General features: G+C 49.9%; 3 protein-coding genes across 3 annotated transcripts; 1 reads left to right on the top strand and 2 right to left on the bottom strand.

The window, feature by feature from the left end:
* Positions 1-1,208: 1,208 nt before the first annotated feature.
* On the top strand, positions 1,209-2,558 carry K441DRAFT_699181 (uncharacterized protein). Its single transcript, XM_067653135.1, has 2 exons — positions 1,209-1,567; positions 1,638-2,558. Exons 1-2 carry the CDS (start codon positions 1,326-1,328, stop codon positions 2,353-2,355), a joined length of 960 nt encoding a protein of 319 aa, XP_067499733.1. The 5' UTR covers positions 1,209-1,325; the 3' UTR covers positions 2,356-2,558.
* A 498-nt stretch (positions 2,559-3,056) lies between these two features.
* Positions 3,057-6,691, bottom strand: K441DRAFT_666265 (acyltransferase-domain-containing protein). The gene is made up of 9 exons (XM_067649636.1): positions 5,905-6,691; positions 5,394-5,612; positions 5,233-5,343; positions 5,030-5,174; positions 4,472-4,978; positions 4,229-4,388; positions 3,859-4,176; positions 3,501-3,757; positions 3,057-3,414 (listed from the first exon to the last, which is right to left on the bottom strand). The coding sequence occupies exons 1-9, from the start codon at positions 6,443-6,445 to the stop codon at positions 3,225-3,227; spliced, it is 2,448 nt and encodes an 815-aa protein (XP_067499732.1). The 5' UTR covers positions 6,446-6,691; the 3' UTR covers positions 3,057-3,224.
* Positions 6,692-7,542: 851 nt separating this feature from the next.
* K441DRAFT_243228 (uncharacterized protein) lies at positions 7,543-10,286 on the bottom strand. Its single transcript, XM_067640727.1, has 3 exons — positions 9,144-10,286; positions 8,222-9,087; positions 7,543-8,172 (listed from the first exon to the last, which is right to left on the bottom strand). The coding sequence occupies exons 1-3, from the start codon at positions 9,840-9,842 to the stop codon at positions 7,734-7,736; spliced, it is 2,004 nt and encodes a 667-aa protein (XP_067499731.1). The 5' UTR covers positions 9,843-10,286; the 3' UTR covers positions 7,543-7,733.
* Positions 10,287-10,297: the final 11 nt, after the last annotated feature.

The raw sequence follows: 10,297 nt of genomic DNA, 5'->3' as shown, positions 1-10,297 counted from the left end.
CCGGCTGGCCCGTAATATACCTAAGCTAAGCAGTTGGTTACCTGCAACTGCCAAGTTATATTAAATGCGCCCTTCCATCTTCCTACAAGACCTTCCTCTCGCGTTATCTCTCGAGGGCTTCGGTATAGATCTGTCGATCTGGAGAACTCGTGTACTGATTGATCTATGAAAGAAAAGAGACTATATACATGATGTAGGTACAGGACCAGCGGGGGGGTACGTAATAGGGAGTAGGCGATCGAGTCAAGCAGGGGTAGGTGACTGAGTCAAGGGGTAGGTAACTGAGTCGGGTGGCAAGACAACCTGATTCAGGTCGACAAGATCTTCTTCTCTATATTCTTTTCTTGGATTTTATAACTCGGGCCGTGGCCGAACGGCGTGGAAATATTCAAAGGTTCCAGCCGCGGTCCTCCGCCAAGTCTCCATTTCACAGCCGATCTTGATTCTGAACTTGGGCGCTTAATTAACCCCTTCTTTTATGTAGCGGTAGACTTGAGCCTAAGGCAGACTCAGAAATGCCCTTATGCGGTTCCTTGCTGTACTAGAGCGTGTTTCCCGGCCGGTACAAAATGTGTATGCACGCTTACGTCGTTTCAGCGATCAGTTTCATTTTCTATCTCTTTGCGGGGCCCTTTCCTATATTAAGTTCATTCCGCTCGAAAATATTTTTGCCAAGCTTTAGCATTCGTTCAGAACCGTGACTGACATCACTGCGTGTAGCTAGTGCGGTACCGGGCTTAAATGCAGCCCTACGGACTCAAACTGCATACCGCAAGGCTACTGTCCCTACGAAACCCAAACGTAAGGAGGGAAGTTCTGGCCAACTAATGCCGTTTGCAATATGAATGGCGGCATATCATGCTATCTACCGGGGGAACTAAAGTGCCTGAGTACATGTGAGTCAAGGCCAACAATATCGTTGCTGGTGAGGGGGACTGATTGATGGCCCCAATTGGCCTAGACCGCCTGGCCCGCACTTCAGCCCTTCACAATCTTTGTCGGGGGAGGGACAAATCGCTGATTCCCCGTAGAAGCCTCACCTCGAATGGGGACAAAGTGAGGTTAACTGCCATAAGACACTTACAACCGGAAACGAGGGCGGCAGCCCCTTTAATTTGGCAATCCCCCCTGCGCCTCCTTGGCGGCAACAGATCACGGCTTCATAAGCATACGTGCTTCCTCCGCCCAATCTCAGAAATCCGGCTCCCTAACAAATCGACGGGAATACAGTGATTTGAGAAAAAGGAAAACCTCGAAAGCCGTCCAAATCGAGTGGCCACCGTTGCAATTGGCGAGTTTTCACCGCGGAAACCGAGGGTTTCATAATGTCAACGACAGCAGGCTGTACGCCGTCTGGAGTCCAGCGCGTTGGCCCACTAACAACTGTCTTCACGCCACCTTCGACATGCCTCCATAACCTCTATGTGCTTGATGGTGGTCTTTTCCCAGACATAGCGTTCTTAGACTTCTTCGCGGAGGATTGCTCTCCGTCATCGGCTTATACCTCACTAGGATCGTTTACGTATGACTATTATTCCCCGGGTATTTGTCCTTTCAAATACACAAGGTCGGGTCTCGCCTTTCTTTTCAGTTCGTTTCGCCCGAAAAATTTCCAATTCTAACCACGAACGAAGTAGTGCCTGCGGTCCAACATGTCTAGAATCGCCGTTATCGCCATTAGAGACCGGTATCAAATGCTGCCCAAGCAGCTACACCTGCGTACAAAACGTCAACTGGTGTGTAAGCATACTCTCAACTCCAACCGTAGCCACCATGACAGAGTTTTCTGTCTCCTCAAGCGCCTTTATGCTCACGCCTTCTCCCACTGTGTCGATCTTTGCGGCCCCTGTCCGAGTCCTCTATCAGAGCTCCGATCTTTCTATCCTTACAACCGCAATGGCAGGGCATGGTTCTGTAACGGGAAACCCTTCACAAGGTTCACCATCATCCAATGGTTCTTTAGCTGCGTCGGGGCTCTCGAAGGATAGAAAGATTGCCGTTGGTGTTGCCGTGCCCCTCGGCTCCATTCTCATTATCTTAGCCATATTATACTTCTGTTGGCGGAAAAGGAGGAGGGCCCTTGAAACAGCTTTGCCTCACTTATCGGACGGATGGACAAAGCCTGAACTGGATGGCCAAGGCGTGCAGGTGGCGCCGCGATCTGTCGGATATGGAATGGCAGTTTCCAGCAAGTCACCAAAGACTAAGCTAGACGGCCTAGGGCAGCAGCAGCCGTTCGAACTGGAGGCGAGAGACGTCAATCCTGTCCAATTGTATGAAGTTCCAGGTGATATGCCACTGTCACATGAGCTCTTATGGAGTTCTCGCAAGAGTTTGGGGGTGTCAGGGGGCTAGAACATGGATTATGGAAGTTGTTAGACACCGTGGTTGTAATAGCTTTGTCATTCCTTTATATTGAAAACGCAACTCCAGTTCAAGGCATCCTTTCCCCCCGCTTCCTTCGGGCCAGCTCTGCCGGCTGCTCTCTTCTCGGTAGAGCGCTGAGGCCCTCCTGACATCAACTAAAGGGTTGGGACCTTAATCTTGCATGAAATCGGACCAGCAGGGACAAGGTCGTACCATCCCCTGTTAGATCGTGTACCTTGTCGAAAATTATAACTAGATAAGGCTAAACCTTATTGTCACTGGTCTCTCGCCTTAGGATTGGTTTCACTGATTCGCCTCGACAAGTACTCGCCCTCAAAACTTTAAACCTCCAAGCTTTGACGGCGCTGGGCGCCAAGTTATAAGCCATTCACCGCTCTAAAATCTTCTGGGGCGCCTTTTGACTTATTATCCTCTGCCCAATAGTAGTCTAACCCGAAATGGCATTCATCACCAACCACACGGTATCGCTGGTTCCCAGTAGTTCCCAGCCGACAAACACGCGTCTCAGCCTCGTAACACTCGTCAATAACCACAACGCACTATCCCAAAATATCAGCATAACAGCTCTCGGATTAAAAATATCACAGTGGAATCCAAGCCTGACGCGCGCGAGATTCACAGCATTGAGATTGATCGACTCGATTATTTATGGCACTGCGGCAGCAGCAGATGCATCGATACATCTATGAGGCTCTAGTTGGCAGTGGGAGGAAGTGCTAACGGCTAGTTCTTTTTAGGGTAATATAAATGGGAGAGGGGTTGGAGCGGTTACAGCAACAATAACACTAGAGATAGGATAAAGAAGACGAAGAACGATCGGAACTTGCTGCGTTCTACTATAACCTGGCTCTGTTAATATTCATGGCTTTTCTCCTAGATTTTCCTTTGGCCTTCGCTTTCAGGGCCTCCTCCGACAGCTCTGCAAGTTCCTCTCGCGCCGCCACATCTTCCCATAACTGTTTCCCGACGATATCCGCGAGTGCCAGCACGCGTGTCTGTACCGTGGCACCATCCCGCCGATTCTTCCTAAAGCACAGGAACGACATGTTAGCAACCGCCTCTCAGGGAAGAACAAACAAAGGTGGGGTACAAATGGCAAGGGGACAACTTACCCTTCTCTCCGCGACAGCGATATGAGTTCAGAAAAGGCCCACAGCTTGCCTTGGGCAAGTATTCTTCCGGTCTTTGGGCAGCGCGTGGGCGTCCACTCATCTGCGAGCCGCAAGGTTGATGGAGTTCGGGAGTCTTTACTCTTGGCCACGAGTATCATGCCCTCCTCTTCATACCTTCGGTAGGCGTTCTTAAGAGTCTCTTTGTTTACTGCTTCAAAATACGACAAGTCTCCTTGGTGATAAAGCGTCTTTCCTAGCTATAATAATTTCATTAGCCTTCCTTAGTCTTCTCCGTCCTCTCTTAAGAAATATTCAACAGTTCGGTCCTTTGATACATCATATGAATATTCAAACATACCAGTTGTGCGCGGTCCTGCACTTTCTTTGAGTCCAACCATATCTCTCCCATCTGGTCAACTAGAGGTGTGAGCATCAAGAGGGACATAGCACCAAGCCAGCTTGCTTCAATGAATGGCCATATCAGGAAGCAGTAAAAGTCGAAGTTCTCTCGACCACATTCTCTTTCAGCATCGCTCAGCTCGACGAATTCGACTTTGTTCGGGTCGTCAGTGTTGCGTGTGACTTTAATTACGTTGTCGCTTTCCAGATCTCGAAGAGTCTTTGCGAGATTGACATCTAGCCCTTCGGTGGGAAAGATGAACTCTCCTCGGAACAACTGACATATATTAGCTACATATATCATCTCCAATCTCATGATGTCGGCCAACCTGCGAGAGAAAATGAACTTGATCATGGAGTTCATTGTAAGATATCCTTTGGTTCTCCGGCCCGCCACCAAGTTTGACCTTGGTATACATAGCGGCAGAGACCAGAGCTTGTAATATGAAGAGGTGTATTGTCATATTGCGGTAGAAGGAGAGCTGGAACCTGAATACTAATCAGTCCTAGCTTTGAGAACGTCCGTGAACATGAACCAGATTGTCACGACTGGCTAAGTCAACCGAGCTTACCTGTCCACCGCATAATATGTATCCTCAGGTAATCCTTGGACGAGTCCTACGAGACTAGGCCCAAGGACCTCAAGACCACGTTGGACAACTACACTCGTAGGGAGTCCAGCAAAATGCGCTACTCTACCACCCTGGTTACGGATACGTTCGCTGAGCCACTCAACTCTTCTTATCAGCTCTGACTTGCCAACGCCCCGCCCTCTTAGTGTAAGAAGGACGGTGCCAATTAGCGCCGTAGGCATTACGACAGATACACCGTTGATCTCGGAGAGCACTCTATACCCAAGCGTTCTGAGTAGTCGAACTCGAGCTTCTTTAGGCTCTAGTTGCTGTGGCAATTGATTAAATCTTTCTTGCTGCTGGTTGATGAAGCCGCGAAGGCTCCATGGCTCGTGGAACCGGACATCCACACGACCTAATTTTAGCGACAATACTGATGATGCGGAAAGGAAATCCCTCAAATTCTCTTTCGGTTTTGGTTGCCCAAGGAGTTCGCTTATATATGAACTGATTGCTACATCAATATTCAGCTCTACGACTCTGGGAGTGTGTACTTACTCGACCTCGATGACTTTATCATACTGTGTGCTCACGGGACATATTATAGCGTCTCCAACTCGCCCAGATGCTACGCTATCTAAAAGGAAACTAAGGATCCCAAATTTGGGAGGAAGAAGTTTGCCTGTTCTTGATCGACCGCCCTCTGTTTAAATTAGTATATTGCTCCGAAACAAGCATGCCTGAAACATTTGGCGACATACCTACGAAGCATTCAAAATTATAGCCATTCTGTAGTAGTGTATCAATGTATGCCTGGACCAATGTGGTATATAACTGATCGTCTCCAAAACTCCGCCGAATCCACATGGCGCCTGGCCTTTGTCAACGTGATTCAAATTCAGGTGGAAGTGCCTCGACGAACCTGCATGTTGTAAAAATGACCCAACCAACGGAAAGTTGAGATTGTCACCAGCCACCACTGTGGGCAGTGCCAACCCTAGTCTATAACATATTATTTGCAACGAAACGTAATCGACGTGAGACCGGTGACAGGGGAGGAAGATGATGGAATGTTTGTCCTTGGCCGCCTGTTCTGCCACGCCACGGAGGCGGAGGACTTCCTCGCTGGATACGTGAATGCCTAGTCAAGCTGAAAGTCAGCAATGTTTCTATAAGTCGATATGCTTCTCAATCAGCGTGTTCTAACGGAAGGATCTGGGACTGCTTTCCCCGAACGTAGGGCAGTCTCTAACGCGAACTGACTCGAGACATTCTCCTTTGATACTCCAGAACCAGCGAGGATATCCTCAAGTCTCCAGCCTCTTATCCATAAAGTGTCTCTAAGAACTCAACGTATGGCCGCACGTGTAGACTGTGGTTCCGCCCCTGGTTGCTGGAATGTTTCCAATGGGAGGAAGAGATGCCTCACTCACCCTGATGATACGCCCTCGTCAACAACTGCGTCGCCAAATAATACGCGCCGCGAATAAACCTCCGACTCTCCATCTTGCATATCATCTCATCGACCAACTTCTCCGCAACCTCCATCACGCTCTCCCTAATCTCGCCCCTCCTCCTCTCCCTTTCCACTTCCCCGTCTCCCCCCTGCCCCAACACCCCCTCTTTACTCTCGACCTCGACCCTCCTCCCCGCAAGCTCCTCGACCTTCGCCACCAGCATCGGACTCCGCAGCACCAGCCCCTTCATGCGCTCGCTGAACCCGGCGTAGAAAATCGGCTGCCCGACCACGTTCTCGTAGCTCCGCCAGCCGGATCCGGAAACGTGCAGCGAGATCTCGCGCAGGAAGTCCAGCGGCGCGGTGCGGAAGCGCGCCATCCGCCCCACGAGGTTGCGTTCGGGCGGCGGGGCGTGCGGCAGCTCGGTGTAGCCCGCCGCGTGCAGGTGCATGGCGTCGTCGGCGAGGATGGCGAGGTCCGGGGCGGTAGGGGAGGGCGGAGGCGGTTTGGACGGCATGGTGGTGGGCGATGGTGGGTCGGTGGATGGCGGTGGTGGGCGTGGACGTGCGGGCTTTCGTGGTGTTTTCGTGGAACCAAACCACCCTCCGGAGCGTGGATTCTCGAGGTGCGTCGGTGGTGGTTAGGGGAGCTAACGGGTTCGATCAGCGCGGCTGGAGCGGCACGGCCATCGCAATCCAAGCTTCTCTTCGAGGAATTGGACGTGCTGGATTACTCTGGGGTTGTTGAAAGTTGGAAATCGAAAGGGGAGAGGGTTAGACGGCTGGGCTCGGGGTCGCTGTTTATGTCATTTAACCGAGCTTCTCCTGGGGATCAGCATCGTGGGGCAAACCCGTTGGTCGAGCAGTTGTAGCCGAGTGCTCTGCGGGGAGAGAAATGAGGCCTCTGCGCGACGCCACAACCTAATTTATAGTAGGCTTTGGGTTTTTAGGTAAGTGCTTTGTTAATTTGGGACGCGACGATGGTAGGTTCATTCAATTGAATTCTACGTCTCTCTGAAGCATACTAATTTGAGTGTATAGCTATTCCTCTCTGCGTGCAAAGCTTCGATAAACCTTTCACAAGCACCTAGCCGCATCATGTGTTATCGCTTTCACATGTCTGTTCAGGGATTGGGTTCAAGGGTGGGGTAGGATGTGACTTTCTCCATAACAATTACCTTATAAGATGGTAAATTATCGTACTGCTATTTTCCATGTTAAATAACACTCAGTGTAATTTCGCGAAATCAAGTTGGTCCATTGGATCTTAGGGGTATAATCCGTATTGTCACCCTTCGCCAAGATGGCGCTATCTAACGATCGCAGAATTCGTCAAGATCACAGTTCCACAGCCTCTAGGGTAGGCATACCAGAGAGAAATTTCCTACGCCGTTCTTGATAAGTCCGCATAATCGTAAATAGCATAAAGGAAAAATATATGCTAGAAACGAATCCTAGACAACGCGCAGATGATTCTCATACGGTTCTCAACACATCCATTCAACCGTAAAAGGAGGAGGGTAAACTAAAATGTAGTAGGAGGCTAAAAATGTGGAGAACCTGCAGAGGATTTTTGCATGCCGTCTTTGCTAAACCCATAAAGCCACAAGAATAATATGATAGAAGGGAGGTGCGTCTAGGCAGCAAGCGAGCTAGGTTGGGAAAGACAGGATGTTCGTGCAGCCGCCCGTCATGCAAAATATAATCATAGTACAGCATCTTGCCCGTTTCAATACTAGCTGACTCCGTTAAGGCAATGGGTATTAAAATTCGAATATCAAAAATTGCAGCCAATGACTGGCTCCATCAATAAGTAAAATGGGTGTGGTGGGAAATCGGATTCGGCGCTACGTAGTACGATTGGTAAGGATGCTGAGGCATCGTGAAATCAGCAGTAGCGAGAAGAGGATTTAGAATCCCAACAGGCGGACGAGATCTGGTGGGAGGTGCAGGAGGTAGTGATGTAGCCGGTAGAGGCTGAAGAGTTACTTGAGGTTGTAACACTTGTTGCTGATATTGCAGGTTCGCGGTGTTCTGCATATTCGTTGCTAGAGTTTGCTGTTGGGGCTGCGGGTCATCATTCCAGCCCCACCTCTCCTTCAGCTCGGTGTTAAGGAATCCAACTCGCCATCCGGTTTCCTGTCGAATTTTGTCGAAGATCTGCAATACCTCTTCTTGCTCTCGGCGAGATGTCAAACATTCAGCGGCAATGGCTAGAGATCGGAGAGCCACACTTGCAACACCCCTATATCCAAGTCAGCAGTTTCCCTTGTTGCTGTGGAATGAGTACATACCGATCCTTGACGTGGGCGGTGATTCCGCATATTTGCTGTGAATGTCGATGTTGCAGTTCTCGCATCTCTTCGACATCTGGTGACATGATTGGATTTATTTGAGCCAAAAGGCACATGGCAGTATGATAGAAGAGCCGCGCCACGATGGTGGTTCTCTTTATCAACCAAACTTCAGGAAATGCTGATCCCGAAATTGTTTGGCCTGGATAGAGATACGCCATTGGGTGCATTGTCCGGGGAATGTTTTCATTCCAGGCATCCGCCCAGTCCTTTAGCCGCTTCCACTCATTATAGCGATTTTGCAATCGTATTTGTTCGTTGCGAGGAGATGATTCTTGGAATCTTGGGATCGAGGCACGAAAGTTCGCAATCTTAGCCACGATGTATACAATTCGGTATGTCCAGATCTCCTCTCTACCAGATTCCGTCTCCCGTGAAAAGTCCATGTCAACACCCCAGTCGTCGGGATCCCAAGCGACCTGCCAGTTAAAGTGGAGACAGCTCAGGAGTTCCATGCCAACATTCAACCAGAAACAAGCAGACCCAATTCCGGTCGACCTTGCGTTCCACCCACACTCCTTGATTAACGCACGGGCACCTGCGATGTGGTTCATCCGCTGGAGAGCTTTTTCGCACATAATCTCGTATACATTTAAAATGACTGCAGTTGTCGCACAAATTACGGTGTCCCGATTTGGATTTTGAAGCGAATTAAGCAGATACCTGGTCGCAGTATCGTAGTAGTGCAGCGCTTTGTCTTCGGTATACTTTGGATTGACGAGTGATAAATGGCGTGCGCCACATGCCAAGAAAGCGTTGAGGAGCATGGGCTCGCCAAGGGCATGAAACGGCAAAAGTCGCGAGAACTGAAATTCTTTAGCAACATTACTCAACGGAAGATGAAATGGATATTTGGTCATACGTGTTTCATCGGGTCCATGCTGTCCATCCAAAGACCCACTTCTTCGACAAATACTTGCATGAACAGGACTTCTTCTTGAGTATCGAGATAATCACGTGCGCCCTCTGCTGGTGTCGTGTTCTGCTCGGGATTGCCATATGAGGAAGAGCCTCCCTGTATATTGGATCCGGAGTATGTCGATTCCGTATGGGAATGTGCATGTTGATGCGATGGCTCTCTATGGGTCTCATAAATGAGATTATGCTGTTCCTCGGGATACGGATCGGGTAAAATTCCCTGTATGGGTGGTAGCGGCTGGTGCGCCACAGATGTTGGAGGTGGCACGTTGGTTGAAAAGTCGAACGAAAGACTATTGTCTATTTGAGCAGTTGGTTCGATTTCCAGGACACCGTACTTGCTCAAACCGCCTTTGTATTCGTTGGCAATCTCTCTAGACTCGTCCAGAAAGCTGACTGTCCATTCCTGGGTGGGTGGCACCACTGGCGGGGCCTGAACTTGCGTATCGATAAAATTGAGTCTGATGCCGCGCTTGCATACACGATTGGACTTGCGACAATTCTGGCAATTTGGGAGTGCTTCGTCACACTTCAAATGCCTCTCTCTGCAAGTCAGACACCCTGTGCGCACTCTCTTTGGCTTGTTAACGGGCTGAACGCCGTCAGCAACCGTGGTATTGCCTCCAGCATCACTGCCTGCCATGCCTGCTCCCTTTTGTCCGCTGACTGTGCTTTTGCGTGACTGTTCAACCCGTTGTCCTTGCTTGAGCTTCTTAACTGGCCGTGGGTTTGATCCTGAGCTGCGGCTCCTCTTTTCTGGAAGACGTAGGATCTGATCGTCGACGAGAGTTAAATCCGAAGCGGTCGAAGGCGATACTCCAGGATCTTGCGCATAGAGGTAAGTAAAGTCCAAAGAGGGCTGGAGAAACCCCGGTTGTTCGATTGTAGCCGCCAGGATGAAGGATTGCCGAAGATTAGGACTAGAGCTCGTTCGGTTTTGTGCACGGTAGGCACGTTGGTTCGAAGCTGTTTGGTCGGACTGAAGGTCGCATCTACGACTGTAGGCGATAATCTGTAGAGGAGTCTGAATGGTGCGCAAGGTAAGTTGCTGCTGTAAGTATACTAATGTGGCGAGTTGTGGTAAGCCGTGCTGCCGGT

The sequence above is a fragment of the Cenococcum geophilum genome (genome assembly GCF_001692895.1).
Source record: "Cenococcum geophilum 1.58 unplaced genomic scaffold K441scaffold_48, whole genome shotgun sequence".
Lineage (NCBI taxonomy): Eukaryota > Fungi > Ascomycota > Dothideomycetes > Gloniales > Gloniaceae > Cenococcum > Cenococcum geophilum.
Note: the sequence above shows the minus strand (reverse complement) of the source record. Positions and strands in the feature narration are given on the sequence as shown.